Consider the following 21,910-nt stretch of genomic DNA (forward strand, 5'->3'; position numbering starts at 1 on the left):
TGTAAAAATGTCTCTTGCAATACATTATAACACATTTGTCGATACAAATTATATAAATAATAATAATTATTATTATAATGATATTACTATAACACATTTATCCATACACATGTAAAGTATATTTTTAAATTATTATTTATTAATATTATGTTGTTGTTATTCATGACAACCTTCCTGTTTTAATACATTAAATACATTTTTTTTTCTTTAGCGGGAAAGGGTTCGACAGTCACGTGACGTGTGACCTCATCACCAGGCGCCACACAAAGCAGCGCGAAGGCAGAGGCGACGGTTATTGTGCACGTTGATGGTTTTTTCTTCCTCTTATGAATTAGCTTCCTCCTCTTCTTCGTCCTCTTTTTCCTCCTCTTCCTCCTCTTCTTCGTCACCTTCCTCCTCCGGAGCGGAGCCTCGAGGCCGACATGTCGGTAACCGAGATGTTCAGCTACATCCAGGGCTTCCTGAGCGCCGACCAGGACGTCAGAGAGGTGAGACGCTGGAAGCAGCGCTTTAATGGCTGGAGTCTGGTCTGCGGGCCACGGCCGGCTCCTGGTCCTCTTCGGGTCTCTTCGGTCCTCTTCGGGTCTCTTCGGTCGTCTTCCACGACCCGCCGCGCGCCGGTATGCCCTCCCGATAGATTTGAAGGAGCCGTTGAGGCGTCGCTTCACCTGGAACAATAAATCACGTGACCAGTTATATTTGGTAGCTCGCGCATGGAAGTTTCCCGGGCTTCGCCGAGTCGCGTCACGCCAAAGCTCGTCCACAACATGTCTCCTTAAGGCAGTCTGTGTTCCTGTTGTTGTTTCCTGTTGTTGTTGTTTCCTGTTGTTGTTTTCTGTTGTTCCTGTTTCCTGTTGTTGTTTCTGTTGTTGTTTCCTGTTGTTCCTGTTTCCTGTTGTTGTTTCTGTTGTTGTTTCCTGTTGTTGTTTCTGTTGTTGTTTCCTGTTGTTCCTGTTTCCTGTTGTTGTTTCTGTTGTTGTTTCCTGTTGTTCCTGTTTCCTGTTGTTGTTTCCTGTTGTTCCTGTTTCCTGTTGTTGTTTCTGTTGTTGTTTCCTGTTTCCTGTTGTTGTTTCCTGTTGTTCCTGTTTCCTGTTGTTGTTTCTGTTGTTGTTTCCTGTTGTTGTTTCTGTTGTTGTTTCCTGTTCCTGTTTCCTGCTGTTGTTTTTGTTTCCTGTTGTTGTTGTTTCTTGTTGTTGTTTCCTGTTGTTCCTGTTTCCTGCTGTTGTTGTTGTTGTTTCTGTTGTTGTTTCCTGTTGTTTTCTGTTGTTCCTGTTTTCTGTTGTTGTTTCTGTTGTTGTTTCCTGTTGTTGCTTCCTGTTGTTGTTTTCTGTTGTTGTTTCCTGTTGTTGTTGTTTCTGTTGTTTCCTGTTGTTGTTTTCTGTTGTTCCTGTTTCCTGTTGTTGTTTCCTGTTGTTCCTGTTTCCTGTTGTTGTTTCTGTTGTTGTTTCCTGTTGTTCCTGTTTCCTGTTGTTGTTTCTGTTGTTGTTTCTGTTGTTGTTTCCTGTTGTTGTTTCTGTTGTTTCCTGTTCCTGTTTCCTGCTGTTGTTTCCTGTTGTTCCTGTTTCCTGCTGTTGTTGTTGTTGTTTCTTGTTGTTGTTTCCTGTTGTTCCTGTTTCCTGCTGTTGTTGTTGTTGTTTCCTGTTGTTGTTGTTGAGCTCTGCTGGAAACTCTCCACATTCATGTACTCTCTGGTTCTATTCACACCTTTACCTCAGTTAAAGTATTCATGGATTTTTCTCCCGTCTGTAATCCTTAAAATACTCAATATTAAGATAATTGGCAATAAGAAGTCACATCAAATACTCTCATTGTCTACATTTTGATTTCAGCTTCTCTCTGCAGGTTTGCACATAACATGTATTAGTTTTATTGCACAATGATAAATGAATACACACTATGTTAAAGAGAAGTTGTCTAATTAATGGAGATGTGAAATTAAGACTGTGTTGCAGGAGATGTTGTATTATATTATATTAATACTCTTTGTGTCAGGATATGATGTATTATATTATATCATATTAATACTCTTGTTCTAGGATGTATTATATCATATTAATACTCTTGTTCTAGGATGTATTATATCATATTAATGCTCTTGTTCTAGGATATATTATATCATATTAATGCTCTTGTTCTAGGATATATTATATCATATTAATACTCTTGTTCTAGGATATATTATATCATATTAATACTCTTGTTCTAGGATGTATTATATCATATTAATGCTCTTGTTCTAGGATATATTATATCATATTAATGCTCTTGTTCTAGGATATATTATATCATATTAATACTCTTGTTCTAGGATATATTATATCATATTAATACTCTTGTTCTAGGATATATTATATCATATTAATACTCTTGTTCTAGGATATATTATATCATATTAATACTCTTGTTCTAGGATATATTATATCATATTAATACTCTTGTTCTAGGATGTATTATACCATATTAATGCTCTTGTTCTAGGATATATTATATCATATTAATACTCTTGTTCTAGGATATATTATATCATATTAATACTCTTGTTCTAGGATATATTATATCATATTAATACTCTTGTTCTAGGATATATTATATCATATTAATACTCTTGTTCTAGGATGTATTATATCATATTAATGCTCTTGTTCTAGGATATATTATATCATATTAATGCTCTTGTTCTAGGATATATTATATCATATTAATACTCTTGTTCTAGGATATCCGTAAGGTGGTGCAGGCGCTGGAGCAGACGGCCAGAGAGATCCTGACGGTCCTGCAGAGCGTCCACCAGCCGTCTGGGTTCAAAGAGAGTGAGCGATAGATCTCTGACGTGTTGTCTGCTGTCGTCTGTAATACATAATTAATAAATAATCTTCTCCTGTCAGTCCCCAGCAAGTGTGCAAAAGCTCGAGAGTTGTTCTGCACAGTCCGGACTCACCTCGGAGAACTGAAGACCAAGTTCCCTGTGGAGCAGTACTACAGGTGCGTATATATATATATATATATATATATTAGAGAGAGCAGTACTACAGGTACGGATCTATGTCTAGATTTATATCTATATTTTATTTATTTATTTTCTATATTATTTTATTTGTTTATTTCGATATTTATTTTCTATATATATTTTTTTTAATATATTATTTTCGATATTTATTTCTATTTTTTATATACGTATTTTTTATATTTATTTTCTATATTTATTCATATTTTCTTTGTTATATATATTTTTATTTATATGTGTTTGTTTAATACTGATGACGTAAAGCTCATGAACTCTTCATCATCTTCATCTTCATCAAGCTTTTTATTAAAAGATAAACAGATTCTAAAATCAAAGATAAGTTGTGTGACAGGTGGTTCACTCTGCACCAGATGACTGTTCTATTTAAAACGACACAACGGAAACATCAGGAATCAAAAAACACGACTAATAATAATATATTGATGACACAATGATAACACACGACTAATAATTACATAACGATGACAGAACGTTCTCTGTTCTCCACCCGGCTCAGGTTCCATGAGCACTGGCGCTTCGTGCTGCAGCGCCTGGTGTTCCTCGGCGCCTTCGTGGTCTACCTGGAGACGGAGACGCTGGTGGTCCGGGAGGAAGTGGCCAAGATCCTCAGCAGTAGGTTCCCAGGTCCTCAGCAGTAGGTTCCCAGGTCCTCAGCAGTAGGTTCCCAGGTCCTCAGCAGTAGGTTCCCAGGTCCTCAGCAGTAGGTTCCCAGGTCCTCAGCAGTAGGTTCCAGTGAGGGTCAACAGATCCAGATGGTTGTTGGTTCAACTCTCAAGTCAGCAAACCATCAGAGATACTACATGTTGTACTTTGTTCTAGTCATTGATTGTATTTTTCTCTTCTTCATAATCACACAACAAAGAGCTTTATGAAGTTAAACTTCATAGTTCATCTCTAATATCTATTTCATATTCATGTGAAAACATCTGGATTTATTCTAGTTTATCACCAACACTACATTTTACTAGATTACACCTGAACGCATCATGAGAACGATATCATTTACCTTCAGCCAGTACTCATGTTCACTGAGCAGAGCCTGAACGCATCATCATGTAACTAAAGTGAACCTTCGCTGGTCCTCCGTTAGCGGTGCTGCTAACGTCACTAGCTCTCCTCCTGCTGGTTCTCTGTTAGCGGTGCTGCTAACGTCACTAGCTCTCCTCCTGCTGGTTCTCTGTTAGCGGTGCTGCTAACGTCACTAGCTCTCCTCCTGCTGGTTCTCCGTTAGCGGTGCTGCTAACGTCACTAGCTCTCCTCCTGCTGGTTCTCTGTTAGCGGTGCTGCTAACGTCACTAGCTCTCCTCCTGTTGGTTCTCTGTTAGCGGTGCTGCTAACATCACTAGCTCTCCTCCTGTTGGTTCTCTGTTAGCGGTACTGCTAACGTCACTAGCTCTCCTCCTGTTGGTTCTCTGTTAGCGGTGCTGCTAACATCACTAGCTCTCCTCCTGTTGGTTCTCTGTTAGCGGTGCTGCTAACGTTACTAGCTCTCCTCCTGTTGGTTCTCTGTTAGCGGTGCTGCTAACGTTACTAGCTCTCCTCCTGTTGGTTCTCTGTTAGCGGTGCTGCTAACGTTGCTAGCTCTCCTAATGCTGTTCTAAACACTGATTGGTTGTTTACAAAGTCACGTGATCAGAGACCAGAGAAACATTCACGATGTCCTGATCACATGATCTACTGGATACTGGAGGATACACTTCATTCATTTTACTCTTATTGTTTTTCCTCTTCAGTCGAGGTGGTGCGAGAGAAGGGCTTCCACCTGGACGTGGAGGATTACCTGGCAGGTGTGCTCATCATGGCCAGTGAACTGGTGAGTGAGTCGCCGGTTTAACTAGATAGTCCTAAAGTCTGGAGGGCTCTCCTCCGCTCTTCCCCTCCGTCTGAACGCTGTCCTCCTGCAGTCGCGGCTGGCGGTGAACAGCGTGACGGCGGGCGACTACACGCGGCCGCTCCGCATCTCCAACTTCATCAACGAGCTGGACTCGGGCTTCCGGCTGCTCAACCTGAAGAACGACCCGCTGAGGAAGCGCTACGACGGCCTCAAGTACGACGTGAAGAAGATCGAGGAGGTCGTATACGACCTGTCCATCCGCGGCCTCGCCAAGGAGGCCGGCGGCGACACGGACCGGTGAGCCGTCCAGGACCGGTGAGCCGTCCAGGACCGGTGAGCCGTCCAGGACCGGGCCGGCGGTTTAGATCATGTTGGGTTGATGTTTAGATCTGTTTCTTGCTTTCTTTCTTTCTTTCTTTGTTTATTTGCCAAAAAAAAGAAAAGGAAGTGCGTGTTTGTTCACCGTCGAGTCTTGTTGTTTTTCTTCTTTTGGAATCGGATCTCCAAAACAAACCCAGGAGCCTCATTTATGAAGGAAATGTTACATTCAATGTAGAATCCAATAAACATTTTACGGCATTCGGACCAGATTTCTGATGATTTCAGACTTTTATAAATACAACTTTTGTTTGTAGCTCCAATCCGTATATTCACATATTTGGAAAAATATAAAAAAAAATATATATACAAATAAACAAACAAACCTATCCACAGAATCCTAAGTGAGGCTCCAGGAGCGGCAGCGCCTCAGAGCTCTGCTCGGGTGTTTGGGTTCGTAGTTCTCTTTGAATCAGTGTCTTTAAAACAAAATGCTTCAAAATGACTGTAAATATATTTCTACGTTTACTGGCTGCGTCATACTTTATTAATAATTAAACAAATGAAAGAAGAGTGTGTGTTTAAAATCTTTTTAATAGAATTCACAATATCTTACATGGAGGGGTAATACATCAGGTCTTCCAGAAAGAAAAGGAGAAAAGAAAGCGGCAGCAGGTTCAGTTTCTTCTTCACCTGTTGAACCTTCGTCTCAAACAGGAAACCTGCTGTTCTACATCCTGTTTCTCAATCATAATAAAGTGCATTAAATTAAATAAAGCCTTCATAAATAATAACACTAAAGGAACGCCATAAGTGACTCAGAGGAATGGTTATGTTATATTGCCTCCAGTGAGTCTGGGGATCAATGCTACGGCGACGGGAACTGATCGAGTACCAAGGCACAGCAGCTCGTCACCAGGTCACATGACACATGACACACAGGGGGTCACGTGACACACATGGTCACATGACACACGGTCACATGACACACGGGTCACGTGACACACACGGTCACATGACACACAGGGGGTCACGTGACACACAGGGTCACATGACACACAGGGTCACATGACACACGGGTCACATGACACACAGGGGGTCACGTGACACACAGGGGGTCACGTGACACACAGGGGGTCACGTGACACACAGGGTCACATGACACACGGGTCACATGACACACAGGGTCACGTGACACACAGGGTCACATGACACACGGGTCACATGACACACAGGGTCACATGACCGCCAGGGCGGACAGTGGGACGCTTTCCTTTCATTTTTAAGTCGAGTAACGGAGTTTTCAACCTTTTAAACGGCGAAGCATTGATTGGTTTTATGGACTTGGGGTCATGTGACGACCGGGGTTCTGATTCAAAGACTTTTTTTTTTGGACAATTAGATGTTTTGTAATCGAATGATTCATCCCGATGAATCGTCCAATCAGATGTCATTACTTCTGTGCCACGGTCCGGTCCGGTCGACCCCACAAGAGCCCCCGAGCCAGAGGTTGAAGAACTCTGCACTCGACACACAGTGAGGAGAAGCTGGAGCGTTGACTGGTGACACGACGCTTCACAGTTAAAGAGGTCGACTAGGAACGGCTTTCATGGCTCCACCACCATCTGAACCCCGAGTCCTCCACGTGGAACAGAGTCCTCCTCACGGAAGATCCAGTTCAATCTTTAGCTTCAACTGAAGCTTCATTTGAAGCTTCAGTTGAATCTTCAGTTGAATCTTCCACGTGAAGACTCTGTACTCCAGAGGAAACCTCGGGGATGAAATGCATGTCCGGTAGCTACGTGTTTGGAGCCGGCAGAGATTATTGCTGTTGTGTGGGTTCTCATTCAAAAACACAGTGATACAGGAAGTGTTGTACCGCCGACGTCCAGTAGAGGGCGGTGACAACAAACAGAAACCACTGGACAAAGATCTGGACCGACCAACCCTTCGTCTTCTTATAAAATAAAAAAATGACAGTACAATTTTTCGTTTTTTTGCAGTCAGCCATGTTTCAGTCATGCTCTTCTCTGTTCGTACTGAAAACACAGCTCGACTTCCCCGGGAGGAAACGGTCTTTACAATCAAGGCCGACGAGCTCGGCCCAAGTTCTTTTTTTTTGGTTGTCCAGGAATGTGATATTTTCCTTCGTACGTAACTTCATGACGGTGTGGCGCACTTATAGCTTTGTAAGGAGAAGAAAAAGTGCTGAATCCTTCTCCCACGAGACTTTGAGAAAAGATTATTTTAATCGTGGGAATAGAACGGGAGTAGAGCGGACATTTCATTGGTTTTCGTGGTCATTTGACTAAAAAAAGAAAAAAAGGTTGATTGTTGACGTCAGGTAGCTAGTACCGTTAGCTAGGTAACGTTAGCTTGTCTTTCTCCGGATGTGTAAGGGAACCGTTGGACCGTAATGCCGCTCGGCTCATTTTCTGCAACCAGTGTAGCATTAAAGCATGGTGGAATTAGCATGCCATCCATTAACGGCTGGCTAGTTAGTTAGCTAGCTTGCTAATTCCTCCATGCTTTAATGCTGCACTGGTTGCAGAAAATGACCCGAACAAAGTTGCCAATAATCTGGTGATACAGTTTGCTGTGACAGGAGTGTGTTGATGAAGCATTAAGTTAACTTTTAGCCTTTTACCCGTGTTAGTAGACTTTACTCCGTAAGTCTGTTTAGTTTTCACTAATGTTCCTCCCCACTACAGTAAAAATCCGCCGCTCTGACCGTCACTGCTGCGTTGATTTGAAAGAGAATGTCCGTTCTACTTCTATTCTACTTCTATGGTTTTTAGAGCGGCGTCGCTCAGAAATGCTTCTCGTTGTGAGTTTAGCTCTGCAGGTTATTTACAGTGTGACAGGCTTAGTCTCAGGACCGGGTCTGGTTTGTGTTGATCATGATGTTGGGCAACGCGTTGCGTCTTTTCCTCCAGGTGCCCAGGTCTCTGGTGTATCTGTTGATCTGATGGAACCACTGCTGCGTGCGGGCTTTGTCCGAGGCGCGGAGAACGAAAGACTCCCGCCGGATGTCGAGCACCTCGAACGTGTCCTCGCAGTCCGGATCGGTGGACACCACGCAGTTCCCCAGGCGGATGGGCTCTCTGAGCACCGTGAACTTCCCGCTGCTCTTGTCCTTGATCAGAACCAGCACTCCGTCTCGAATGCTGTCCGCGCCGCCGCCTCCCTGATCCCCACGCGCCGCCGCCGTGTCGACGCCCGCCGCCGGGTCCTCGCCGGCCCGCTGTATCCTCACCATCAGCAGACTCTGGACGTTTTGGAACTTGAGGGCCTTGCTGCCCTTCTTCACCCACTGACCGTCCGCCGGCTGGGACAACTGGAGGGGTCCCTCCATGACGAAGCGCGTGTTTTCCCTCGCCCAGCCCACCGTCTTCATCGACACCTCCCGCATCTCGATGTTGATGACCTCCCGGTTCTTGCGGCTGTCGCGGCGGAACGAGCGGAGGGACCAGGTGACGCCGTTGCCCTCCTGCTTGGTCTTCATGTTGATGTGCTCCAGGTGGGATTCCACCCGACTCTTGGCCTCGCGGAGACGCGCGTAGTCGGGGTGGCACTCGGGAGTGACCTTAATGATGCGGCTCAGCAGGAGCGGGTATTTGGTGACCCGCTGGAGGGGCGCCATGAGGAAGGAGCGCAGGTTCATGCGCCGAAGAGCCGTGTTGTCATTCTGGGAAACGTCCAGGAAGATTCTGAGGAGACAGAACGAGAGAAAAATGTTGTTGAAAGTGGACGTCCTGGGAAAAGGCCTGAGTCATCGTGACTCACGTTTCAGATTTTGAAGCCTCAGCTTTAACACATGAAGCATAGACTTCTATAAAACCAGAGGAGTCGCCCCCTGGTGGTCAGGAGAGAGAATGCAGCTTTAACACATGAAGCATAGACTTCTATACAACCAGAGGAGTCACCCCCTGGTGGTCAGGAGAGAGAATACAGCTTTAACACATGAAGCATAGACTTCTATACAACCAGAGGAGTCACCCCCTGGTGGTCAGGAGAGAGAATGCAGCTTTAGCACATGATGTTTTGGCTTCACTATAGAACCGGAGGTTTGACAGTTGGCCAAACTGTCTAAAAATATGAATCATAGCAGATCTTCTCTCAAAATAGACCTTCTTCTGAATAAGTGATATCGGCTGTCTCTTCCATTAAGAATTACAGAAACCAGCAGCGGCAGGAACTTTACACACACACACACACACACATACACACACACACACACACACACACACACACACACACACACACACACACACACACACACCAACAGGAAGTAGAAGCTACCTGAGCAGCTCCTTCTCCTTCTCCAGCGTGTTGAGCATGTTGACCGAGGTGGACTGCTGCAGGCAGTACGTCTGGAAGGCCGGCAGCATGTTGACGAACTCCAGGAAGATCTCTCCGATGTAGACCGTGAGCAGATCGTCATCTCCCTGAGGTCAAACCACACCAGAGGGTCAAAGTGCAGCTCAGAGAATACGCCTCGCATTGGATGAACTGTGTTTGCAAGACCTTTTCTAGAGATTAGTGTCGGTATCTGGATGGAAAGGGACAACTTATGGAATTAGAACTTAAAAACGGACATTCACAAATCATTTTAATAATCCAGCACAGTCTCGCTGGCGTTTCAACACGAGAGCATCAAACCCCACCTGGTCGAAGGCCTGGTCGATGCTGTCCTGCAGGTGTTCAGTGAAGCGGTCGTTGACGTCTATGAGCTCCTGGACGTTGCCGAACACCACGGCGAGCTGCTCGGCCGTCAGCAGCGCGGCGCTCCGCATGGGCCCGTAGAACTCCTCCCGGATGATGCGCAGGTCCTCGCCGTAGCTGGACTCCGTGTTCAGGAACTCCAGGAGGGCTTCCTTGCGCTCGGTGCGCAGCTTGGAGCAGCGCTCGCACATGCGCTCTCCTCGCTCTTTGGAGGCCCCTTCCCTGAGTCCGCAGTCCGGACAGGGCCTCTGGGCCTCCCAGGCTCGGAGGGAAGCCGACGGCCTCTTCCAGGTGCGGGACAGGCCGGGCCCGATGCCGCTGTCCACCCGCTCCACCTCGGAGCCCCGGCTCCGGCGGTAGCGGCGAGGCTCGCTGTCCTCCTCCTCCCGCTCGTCGCTGAGGCCCACCACGCCGCTGTCCACGCTCAGGCTGCTGATGGTGCTCCAGCGGTGCTGCCCGGTGCGCGTCACGGCCAGACCCGCCTGCCGCTCCTCGCCGGGCGGCTCAGAGCGACCGCGCAGGGCAGCCGGGGCTGGAGAGAGGGTGGAGGGAGGGAGGAGGATGGAGGAGGGAGGAGAGAGGAGAGAGGGAGGCGTTAGTGCTTGTTAGTGCTCGTTGGGGGGGTGCAGCGTTTGGAGAAGGAGGTGACGACGGGGTGCAAAGGCCAGGAGATTCAAACGCAGCTCTTAACCGAAGCACCAGAAGTCTACCTGTATACCTGCCTACCTGTCCACCTACCTACCGGTCTACCAGTGGCGGGCCATGGATTTTCTACCTTCTGGCCTTCTGTGCCGTCTGATGTCGTTTACATAAATACGCGCATGACGGGATGCGGCGTCATTCACGGACAATACATGTAGTTCACATCAACAAGAACCATCACATTTACTTATAAAAAAACATGACAAAACAATCCAACAAAACTGCGGCACTAAAACACTGCACACTCAAGAGAACGATATTAACTACCGTAAAATTCGCCACCACGCTCAAGAAGACGCAATGGAAAACAGGCTGACGGCGAGGGAACCCTGCCTCCCCCACCACCTCCACGGTGCTAGCTGCCGGCGCTAGCCTCTCTGGTGCTAACCTCTCTGGTGCTAACCTCTCTGGTGCTAACCTCTCTGACGCTAGCCTCTCTGGCGCTAACCTCTCTGTTGCTATCCTCTCTGGTGCTAGCCTCTCTGGTGCTAACCTCTCTGGCGCTAGCCTCTCTGGTGCTAACCTCTCTGGTGCTAGCCTCTCTGGCGCTAACCTCTCTGGTGCTAACCTCTCTGGCGCTAACCTCTCTGGTGTCGGCACCGTGGCCGGTGAGAGTAGCAGTTGCTGCCACCGGCTATTTGAGCTCAAGTAAACAACACTGAAAATTCAGCACAAATATAAAAGGAGTTGTCAGCGTTAGCTGCAGCAGCTAGCTCTCGGGTAGCGGGACCAGCCTCGGCTCAACAGTAACACAAACAGCAGTTCACTCCCCACATGCTGTTCACTTAAAGACAAAGCCCATCCTCCTCTCTTTGTTAAACAGTTCAATGACGCGGTTGTTCAGTTCCAGTACCAGCTCCTTCTCCATTTAGTAAATCCGCCACCAAGTCCGTTTCTCCTCCTTCAGCCATTGAGTGTTAAAAAAACTACACCAAGCAAAACATTAAAAATGTCCTAACTTCTCTTATGTTTCAGCCTGAACTCTTCTTGCTCCTACTGAGTTCTGCTAGCAGCTAGCTAGCTTTCTGTTGTGTTGACAGAAGTCACCCACTGACCAATCACACGTCCAGTGCCAGCATGCAGGCGCTGCACGTCAAAGAATACGCCCACATGTCAAACTAAAGATCTGATTGGTTGAAGACAATCAACAATAACGTCAACTCTCCGTGTACTTTAATCTGCAAAGGTCAGCTAGAAGTCGCTCTGCTTCCATAGAGGCATAGAGGTGAAATTTGATTTGGATAAGAGCAATTCCTTAAAAAAGCTTCATGCACTGCAGGCTGGAAGCAGAGCAACAGAGGAAGAGGAGCTGTGACATGAGAAAATAAGCTAATAGGGAAAATATAACATCATATAACATCTACCTACCCGTCTATCTGTCTGTCTGTCTGTCTACCTGTCTACCTACCTACCTACCTACCCACCTACCCGTCTGTCTACCTGTCTACCTACCTACCTACCTACCCGTCTGTCTGTCTGTCTGTCTGTCTGTCTACCTACCTACCTACCTACCTACCTACCTACCTACCCGTCTATCTACCTACCTACCTACCTACCCGTCTGTCTGTCTACCTACCTACCCGTCTGTCTGTCTACCTACCTACCTACCTACCCGTCTGTCTACCTACCTACCTACCTACCCGTCTGTCTGTCTGTCTGTCTGTCTGTCTGTCTGTCTACCTACCTACCTACCTACCTACCTACCTACCCGTCTATCTACCTACCTACCCGTCTGTCTGTCTACCTACCTACCCGTCTATCTGACTGTCTACCTACCTACCTACCTACCTACCTACCTACCCGTCTGTCTACCTACCTACCTACCTACCCGTCTGTCTGTCTGTCTACCTGTCTACCTACCTACCTACCTACCTACCTACCTACCCGTCTGTCTACCTACCTACCTACCTACCCGTCTGTCTGTCTGTCTACCTGTCTACCTACCTACCTAACTACCCGTCTATCTGACTGTCTACCTGTCTGTCCACCTACCTACCTACCTACCTGTCTGTCTACCTACCTACCTACCTACCTACCTACTCGTCTGTCTGTCTACCTACCTACCTACCTACCTACCCGTCTATCTGACTGTCTACCTGTCTACCTACCTACCTACCCGTCTATCTACCTACCTACCCGTCTGTCTGTCTACCTACCTACCTACCTACCTACCCGTCTGTCTACTTGTCTACCTACCTACCTACCTACCTACCCATCTGTCTGTCTGTCTACCTGTCTACCTACCTACCTACCCGTCTACCTACCTACTTACCTACCTACCCGTCTATCTGACTGTCTACCTGTCTACCTACCTACCTACCCGTCTGTCTACCTACCTACCTACCTACCTACCCGTCTGTCTACCTACCTACCTACCTACCTACCTACCCGTCTGTCTACCTACCTACCTACCTACCTACCTACCCGTCTGTCTACCTCTTACCTGTCTACCTACCTACCTACCTACCCGTCTACCTACCTACCTACCCCTCTGTCTGTCTGTCTACCTGTATACCTGTCTACCTACCTACCTACCTACCTACCTACCTACCTACCTACCCGTCTATCTACCTACCTACCTACCTATCTACCACCTACCCGTCTGTCTGTCTGTCTACCTGTCTACCTACCTACCTACCTACCCGTCTATCTACCTACCTACCTACCTACCTACCTACCTACCCGTCTGTCTGTCTACCTACCTACCTACCCCTCTGTCTGTCTGTCTACCTGTCTACCTACCTACCTACCTACCTACCTACCTGTCTACCTACCTACCTACCTACCTACCTACCTACCTACCTACCTACCTACCTACCACCTACCCGTCTGTCTGTCTGTCTACCTGTCTACCTACCTACCTACCCCTCTGTCTGTCTGTCTACCTGTCTACCTACCTACCTACCTACCTACCTGTCTACCTACCTACCTACCTACCTACCTACCTACCTACCACCTACCCGTCTGTCTGTCTGTCTACCTGTCTACCTACCTACCTACCCACCTACCTACCTACCTACCCGTCTGTCTACCTACCTACCTACCTACCTACCTACCTACCTACCTACCTACCCCTCTGTCTGTCTGTCTACCTGTCTACCTACCTACCTGTCTACCTACCTACCTACCTGTCTACCTACCTACCTACCCGTCTGTCTGTCTGTCTACCTACCTACCTACCTACCTACCCGTCTATCTGACTGTCTGTCTGTCTACCTACCTACCTGTTTACCTCTCTACCTGTCGACCTGTCTACCTCTCTACCTCTCTACCCGTCTACCTACCAGCCTTTTCTAGTTTTAAAATGAAACGTGTGAGGCTCACCGCTGTCCCGGTCCCGGCGGTGTCCGTGGAGTCGAGCGGCCGCAGCGATCTTCATCTCCAGCTGTTTGCGCTTGGAGGCGTCGGCCGGCATGGGGTCGCTGTAGTGCGGCCGCAGGCGGCAGTCGCGCTGCGCCCTCACCGACTCAGCCAGCTCGTAGGCGGCGTCCGAGCTGGAGCGCCGGCAGCCCAGAGCGGCATGCTGCCGGGGGGGAGAGAGAGGGGTCAGAACAGAGGAGGAGGAGGAGGAGGAGGAGGAGGAGGAGGACAAGGAGGAGGAGGAGGAAGAAGAAGAAGAAGAGGAGGAGGAGGAAGAGGAGGAGGAGAGGATAGGAGGAGAAGAGGGGGAAGAAGAGGAGGAGGAGGAAGAGGAGGAGGACAAGGAGGAGGAGGAGGAAGAAGAAGAAGAAGAGGAGGAGGAGAAAGAGGAGGAGGAGAGGATAGGAGGAGAAGAGGGGGAAGAAGAGGAGGAGGAGGAAGAGGAGGAGAGGATAGGAGGAGAAGAGGGGGAAGAAGAGGAGGAGGAGGAGGAGGAGGAGGAGGAGGAGACGAGTGGCGTAACGATGAGAGAAGTCGCGGCTCGTGTGTCTGTGTGATGAGCTTCTCATGTCGCTGTTACGCAACAATGTATCGGTTCTCACGCACACACACACACACACACACACACACACACACACACACACACACACACACATGATGACCTCCACAGCTCCTCTAGGCGTCATGGCTGCCGTCCAGCATCCTCATCATCCTCATCATCATCACCTGCAGCCATCAGGAGGATCGTTCATCTTCTTCTTCTCTGAATTATCAAAATGCAGCGCGTCGCTTTTTGAGGGAAATGCAAGAAAAGAAAAGACGAGAAGCTGCAGCTCCACCGGCTGCTGGAGCACATACCTCTGCATCAGGGTGTGTGTGTGTGTGTGTGTGTGTGTGTGTGTGTGTGTGTGTGTGTCGCAGTCCCCCAGCGACGAGGAAGACGAGCGGCGACATTAAAGAGAGAAGAAGAAGAAAAGAAGAAGAAGAAGAAAAGAAATGAAATAGAGGAATCCTTACGCATTCTCCAGCTTCCTCTCCTCCTCCTTCACCTCCTCCTCCTCCTCCTCCTCCTCTTCCTCCTGCGGCCGTATCGTCGTTTCCGGTTTCGGCCGTCGTTACCATGGCAACGGCGGAGGGCCAAGAGTCGTCCTGGTCACATGACAGCCTGACGGGGAGCTCAGGAGAGACCTCTGCACTGCAGCTGGAGGAGAGGAGGAGGAGAGGAGAGGAGGAGAGGAGAGGAGGGGAGGAGGAGAGGAGAGGAGGAGAGGAGGAGGAGAGGAGGAAGAGAGGGGGAGGAGAGGAGGAGAGGAGGAGGAGAGGAGGAAGAGAGGAGAGTAGGAGGAGAAGAGGAGGAGAAGATGAGGAGAGGAGGAGAGGAGGAGGAAGAGAGGAGGAGAAGAGAAGGAGAGGAGGAGAGGAGAGGAGGAGGGGGAGGAGGAGAGGAGGAGAGGAGGAGGAGAAGAGGAGGAGAAGATGAGGAGAGGAGGAGAGAAGGAGAGAAGGAGAGGAGGAGAAGAGAAGGAGAGGAGGAGAGGAGAGGAGGAGGGGGAGGAGGAGAGGAGGAGAGGAGGAGAGGAGAGGAGGAGAGGAGGAAAGAGAGGAGGAGAGAAGGAGAGGAGGAGAGGAGGAGGAGAGGAGGAGGAGGAGAGAAGAAGAGGAGGAGAGGAGAGGAGGAGGAGAGGAGAGAAGGAGAGGAGGAGGAGAGGAAAAGAGGAGGAGAGGAGGAGGAAAGGAGGAGAGGATCGGAGGAGGAGGAGAGGAGGAGAGGATAGGAGGAGGAGGAGAGGAGAGGAGGAGGAGAGGAGGAGGAGAGGAGGAGAGGATAGGAGGAGAGGAGGAGAGGAGAGGAGGAGGAGAGGAGGAGGAGAGGAGGAGAGGATAGGAGGAGGAGGAGAGGAGGAGAGGAGAGGAGGAGGAGAGGAGGAGAGGAGGCGATAGAGGGAGAAAATGAGGAAAAGTCAGGATGGTGGAATTGTAATTCAGAGCTCTCTCTCTCTTCTCTCTCTCTCTCTCTCTCTCTCTCTCTCTCTCTCTCATGCCTCTGCTTCCTGCTGTGCCTTCCTCTCTTCCTCTTTCTCCACCACACACCCTCTTCCTCTTCTTCCTCCTCCTCCTCCATCATCATCTTTTTACCCCTCAAACATCAGATCAATGCCTCTCTTCCCTCAGGAGGACAGCAATGAGACACACACACACACACACACACACACACACACACACACACACACACACACACACACACACACTCCTTCATTCCTTTGTCTAATAACTAACATGTAAACGTTAATGGAGGTCTTTTATGAAATAAAACTTTATTAATAACATCAGAGCCAGAGTCTCTGTGGGCGTGTCTCTGTGGGCGTGTCTCTGCCTCAGCCAATCAGAGACGAGAGAATAAAAGATTATTACTAAATGATCTTCAAATAAAAGCTAATAATTCCTCCTTGGTTCCTCTCATGCATTGATCACATGATCAATATGTGATCAATGCATGAGAGGAACCAAGGAGGAATTACATATTGATCACGTATTGATCACATATTGATCATGTATTGATCACATATTGATCATGTATTGATCATGTATTGATCACGTATTGATCATGTATTGACCATGTATTGATCACGTATTGATCACATATTGATCAGTCGTAACGCACACAGCTTTAAATTCTGCTTTCACACGTTAATAACAACACCAGTCATGCAGAGTATTGATACACTGGCAAGCTTCTCGTGTCCAGCAGACACAACAACAACAACAACAACAACAACAACAACAACAACAACAACAACGGGGTGGAAGATTGATCACCGCGATAAAACTCTGGCTTCAACAGTTTGAGAGAATTCTGATATTTCTACTCAGATGAAATGCGCTTGTGGTTCTTTATGAGATCAGCAGGTTCATAATTAGTTTATTGGGCCTCTAGAGCGCCAACAACGTGGCTCTCATGTTGTTATTGACTCTTGGAGTGGTTCAGGAAACTAGAGACGGCGGGTTTGTCCAACATGGCCCTCGTACTGCTGGAGGGAAGGGGGACACGGGAGAACCTGAACCAGGACACAGGGGGCGCTAGAACCAACATTACCTCTTTAGTCCACAGGGGGCGCTAGAACCAACACTACCTCTTTAGTCCACAGGGGGCGCTAGAACCAACACTACCTCTTTAGTCCACAGGGGGCGCTAGAACCAACATTACCTCTTTAGTCCACAGGGGGCGCTAGAACCAACACTACCTCTTTAGTCCACAGGGGGCGCTAGAACCAACACTACCTCTTTAGTCCACAGGGGGCGCTAGAACCAACACTACCTCTTTAGTCCACAGGGGGCGCTAGAACCAACACTACCTCTTTAGTCCACAGGGGGCGCTAGAACCAACACTACCACTTTAGTCCACAGGGGGCACTAGAACCAACACTACCTCTTTAATCCACAGGGGGCGCTAGAACCAACACTACCTCTTTAGTCCACAGGGGGCACCAGAACCAACACTACCTCTTTAGTCCACAGGGGGCACCAGAACCAACACTACCTCTTTAGTCCACAGGGGGCGTTAGAACCAACACTACCTCTTTAGTCCACAGGGGGCGCTAGAACCAACACTACCTCTTTAGTCCACAGGGGGCGCTAGAACCAACACTACCTCTTTAGTCCACAGGGGGCGTTAGAACCAACACTACCTCTTTAGTCCACAGAGGGCGCTAGAACCAACACTACCTCTTTAGTCCACAGGGGGCGTTAGAACCAACACTACCTCTTTAGTCCACAGGGGGCGTTAAAACCAACACTACCTCTTTAATCCACAGGGGGCGCTAGAACCAACACTACCTCTTTAATCCACAGGGGGCGCTAGAACCAACACTACCTCTTTAGTCCACAGGGGGCACTAGAACCAACACTACCTCTTTAGTCCACAGGGGGCGTTAGAACCAACACTACCTCTTTAGTCCACAGGGGGAGTTAGAACCAACACTACCTCTTTAGTCCACAGGGGGCGTTAGAACCAACACTACCTCTTTAGTCCACAGGGGGCACTAGAACCAACACTACCTCTTTAGTCCACAGGGGGTACTAGAACCAACACTACCTCTTTAGTCCACAGGGGGCGTTAGAACCAACACTACCTCTTTAGTCCACAGGGGGCACTAGAACCAACACTACCTCTTTAGTCCACAGGGGGTACTAGAACCAACACTACCTCTTTAGTCCACAGGGGGCGCCCTTTTTCATATTCAACAACTTGGACACACCTTTGTTGTGTCCAGGTTGTTTAATAGAGATAAAGAAATAGAACTGCAGTTCCATAAAAGCCTCCCGGGTGTAATAACATGATTATTACTGCGATAACAGCCGGAGCTGCGTCAGCCAGTTGGACCGCAACAAAGAGCGAGCTGGTGGAAGTCGACCACCTCGGGCTGCAGACTTCACACAGAACGCAGTCATGTTTTATTAATACATCTTTCAACATATTCACAGAGCCCGGAGCCACATTTAAAACCGCAGCGTGTTGCATTGTGGGAACTAGAAGATGCATCCACTGGGGAGAGACCATGTGGAGGCGCAGGGGTGTGAAGGAGCTGCAGTCGGCGATGTGATTGGTCGACTCATCGACTGGGAGGTGAGTAATCAATTAAAAGGTTGATTATTTTTTTTCATAATTTAAATGTTTGGCTTATGACCAAATATCTACAAAAATAAAGACATTCAGTCGCCATTAGTTTTGTTTATTCTTTTATTTGTTTAAATAAATTTGTATTTATTTGAGTTATGTTATATTATTATTGTTTAAAAACATTCTTAAAAGAAAAAAGTATATATATATATATATATATAAAAGCATCTATGAGTATTTAGAAAAGCGCTACTATTATTATTATTATTATTATTATTATTATAACCTTTAGTTGCAGCCTGCAGCTCTGACTTTCACACAGATGTTCTGCATGTTCTACATGTTTTGCATATTCTGCATGTTTTGCATGTTCTCCACACAAAGACACAGGCAGCAGTTATTCTCTATCCAGACGTCCATCAACTCGTCTGCAGACAAAGAACCTGAGTCTCTGTTGCTGTAGAACACGCCCTCTCTACTGAGAGAGAGAGAGAGAGACTACAGTCTGTCGTGCACCTCAGTCTTCACCCTGGCAGCTCTGACAGCTGTTAGCACAATAACTGAGATGAATGGATAACACACACACACACACACACACACACACACACACACACACACACACACACACACACACACAGATGGACTCGTTCACACAGGTCGTCTCATCGTTACTGTCCGATTTAAAGCAACAAGCTTGTTGCACCACAAACAATAAATAACCAATACCAGAGAAATATAATATGATCCTGTCATGGCAGCTAGTGAAATGTCAATTAGGACCTTCATGGATCAGAAGAGGAGAACGCTTCATGTGTTAAAGCTGCATTCTCTCTCCTGACCACCAGGGGGTGACTCCTCTGGTTGTATAGAAATCTATGCTTCATGTGTTAAAGCTGCATTCTCTCTCCTGACCACCAGGGGGCGACTCATCTGCTTGAAAAGAAGTCTATGCTTCATGTGTTAAAGCTGCATTCTCTCTCCTGACCACCAGGGGGCGACTCCTCTGGTTGTATAGAAGTCTATGCTTCATGTGTTAAAGCTGCATTCTCTCTCCTGACCACCAGGGGGCGACTCCTCTGGTGGTATAGAAGTCTATGCTTCATGTGTTAAAGCTGCATTCTCTCTCCTGACCACCAGGGGGCGACTCCTCTGGTTGTATAGAAGTCTATGCTTCATGTGTTGAAGCTGCATTCTCTCTCCTGATCACCGGGGGGTGACTCCTCTGGTTGTATAGAAGTATATATAAAACGACTCATCCACTCACCTCTTCTTGATGAGGTCCAGAGCCGAGCCGATGAGGCCGTCCTTCATCTTGTAGATCTTGGCTCCGTAGCTGGACAGGTCCGTCCCCTCCAGGAGGAGCGCCGGGCAGCAGCTGGAGGGCCGACCCCAGTTCTCCCTGCCGGGCGGGAAGGGAACCGACCCGGCGGGTTCCAGACTGCTCCTCCTCCTCCTGCTGCTGCCCTCCTCTCTCTCCTGGGTGGAGCTGGCCAGGGTCTGCAGGGGCGAGCGAGGAGACGGGCCCGTGCAGATGGGCGCGTACGCGGTGAGCAGGGCGCTCCTCGCTGGTCTGGGTTCTCCCTGCGCCTCCTCCGAGTCCTCCGGCGGCTCTGGGGTTCCTCCACCGGGATGAGGACTCTTATCGTCTGATGCTCCAGATCCCACAGAACCGGCTGTGGACTCCCGGTCCTGGTCTCCCTCCTTCTGCCTCATCCTCTTGAACTCCTCGAACGTGGGGATGTGGAGGCGTCCCGCGGGAGGCCGGCTCCGGTTCCCCGCGATGTTGTCCGTGGTGTAGGACGTCTTCGCCGCCTTCGGGCCGGACGGGGCGCCGTGGAGAACCAGGTTGGGGCTGCTGTTCTGCCGCCGGAGCCGCAAGCGCCTCAGGACCTCCTGCTTGATCTCCTCGGGGCTGGTGATGCGCGTGGAACCCGGCGGCCTGGAAGCCACGGCGGTGGTTGGGCCTGCGTCGCGCACAGCGGGGGTCGGCAGAGGCCGAAGGGGGAGGGGCTTCAGAGGCTCCACGGACGACCTTGCGCTCTGGAGGCGGAGCTTCTCCCTCAGGCCCTTCCTGGCGTCCCATTCGTCGCCGCTGCCCGGAAACAGCAACTGAGGGAAGAGCGGCAGGTCCTTCCTGGGCAGCACGTGTCGAGGGTAGAACGCCAAGCTCTCTTGGTGGGGGGTCAGTCCAGGGGCCCCGCCCAGAGATCCATCAGGGGGCCCGTCGTACCAGTGGCTGGTGGAGGTGTAGTGTAAAATGAACTCGCTGTCCGTGCTCCTGTAGGGGGCGCCGCTGAACGCACACAGGCCAGAATCCGCAACGGCGTTCCAGTTCAGGTTCTCCATGCTCCTGTAGGGCCTGTTGCTCGCTGTGTAGCCGCAGGGGCCCGGCCCAGGACCAGGATCCAGAGGGCCCAGAGGGCCCGGCCTGCCGGAGCAGTACCTCAGCCCCAGGTTCGTGAGCAAGGTGCTGCTGGTGCACCTGGACATCAGCGGGAAGGGGGGCCCCTGGAGGCCCGGGTAGTGAGGGAGGCCGGGTCTGTGTCGGGGGAAGGAGGACAGGGGGTCGGGGGACAGCGGGAGGTCGGCAATGCAGGGCTCCATGTGGCGGAGGGGGGAGGAGCCGGAGGGGGAGGAGCCCGAGTCAGAGGGGGAGGAGCCAGAGGGGGAGGGGGACGAGTCACATGCTGGAGGAGGCTTCACGTCCGGCATGGCTGTGGGCGGAGCAGACGGGCCTCACACACCTGCAGCCTGCGGAGACCAGCACACGTTAACCTGTTAGAAACCTCAGTGTGTCTGCAACAGCATGATGATGATAATAATAACTACAACATTTCGCAAGAAATTTCGATGGTGTGGCGACTACTGCCGTAAGACATCGCAATATATATATATATATATATAAATATATATATATATATATTTGTGATGGACTTGAGAGCAGCTCTTGCTTCATAGACAAAGGTCACTGGTTACCATGGTGATTGGGCAGACGAGATCTTAAGACTGGGAGTGGATTGTCCATCTTAAACCCCGGCTTCAAAGGCGAAAACATGGTAAAATCACCAAAAAGGTACAATAAACAGAGAGGAAAGAAGCAGCCGAACGCGCTGATGTGCTTGTTCTTCTTGTGGAGTTAATAATGTGACCGTGAGCGGTTGGTCCTCACGTCTGTATTTAAAGTGACACACACACACGCGAACGTGCAGAGTAATAAACAAAGCTAGCTTTATGCTAGCTTTGTTTATTACTCTGCATCCAAAAGACTTCAGTTGGTGTGTGTGTTAAACTGATTGGCTCATCTGAAGTGTGTGTGTGTGTGTGTGTG

General features: G+C 49.0%; 2 protein-coding genes across 2 annotated transcripts; one reads left to right on the forward strand and one right to left on the reverse strand.

The window, feature by feature from the left end:
• Positions 1–283: 283 nt before the first annotated feature.
• On the forward strand, positions 284–5,767 carry tsn (translin). The gene is made up of 6 exons (XM_079219551.1): positions 284–488; positions 2,717–2,810; positions 2,886–2,982; positions 3,522–3,637; positions 4,759–4,838; positions 4,930–5,767. Exons 1-6 carry the CDS (start codon positions 423–425, stop codon positions 5,158–5,160), a joined length of 684 nt encoding a protein of 227 aa, XP_079075677.1. The 5' UTR covers positions 284–422; the 3' UTR covers positions 5,161–5,767.
• A 2,282-nt stretch (positions 5,768–8,049) lies between these two features.
• Positions 8,050–21,186, reverse strand: arhgef49 (Rho guanine nucleotide exchange factor 49; the record flags this gene model as incomplete). Its single annotated transcript, XM_079225308.1, has 6 exons — positions 8,050–8,887; positions 9,480–9,625; positions 9,845–10,434; positions 13,929–14,127; positions 15,084–15,165; positions 19,847–21,186. The coding sequence occupies 6 exons, from the start codon at positions 21,184–21,186 to the stop codon at positions 8,050–8,052; spliced, it is 3,195 nt and encodes a 1,064-aa protein (XP_079081434.1).
• Positions 21,187–21,910: the final 724 nt, after the last annotated feature.

Source organism: Taurulus bubalis (genome assembly GCF_910589615.1).
Source record: "Taurulus bubalis genome assembly, chromosome: 1".
In the NCBI taxonomy this organism is placed as follows: domain Eukaryota; kingdom Metazoa; phylum Chordata; class Actinopteri; order Perciformes; family Cottidae; genus Taurulus; species Taurulus bubalis.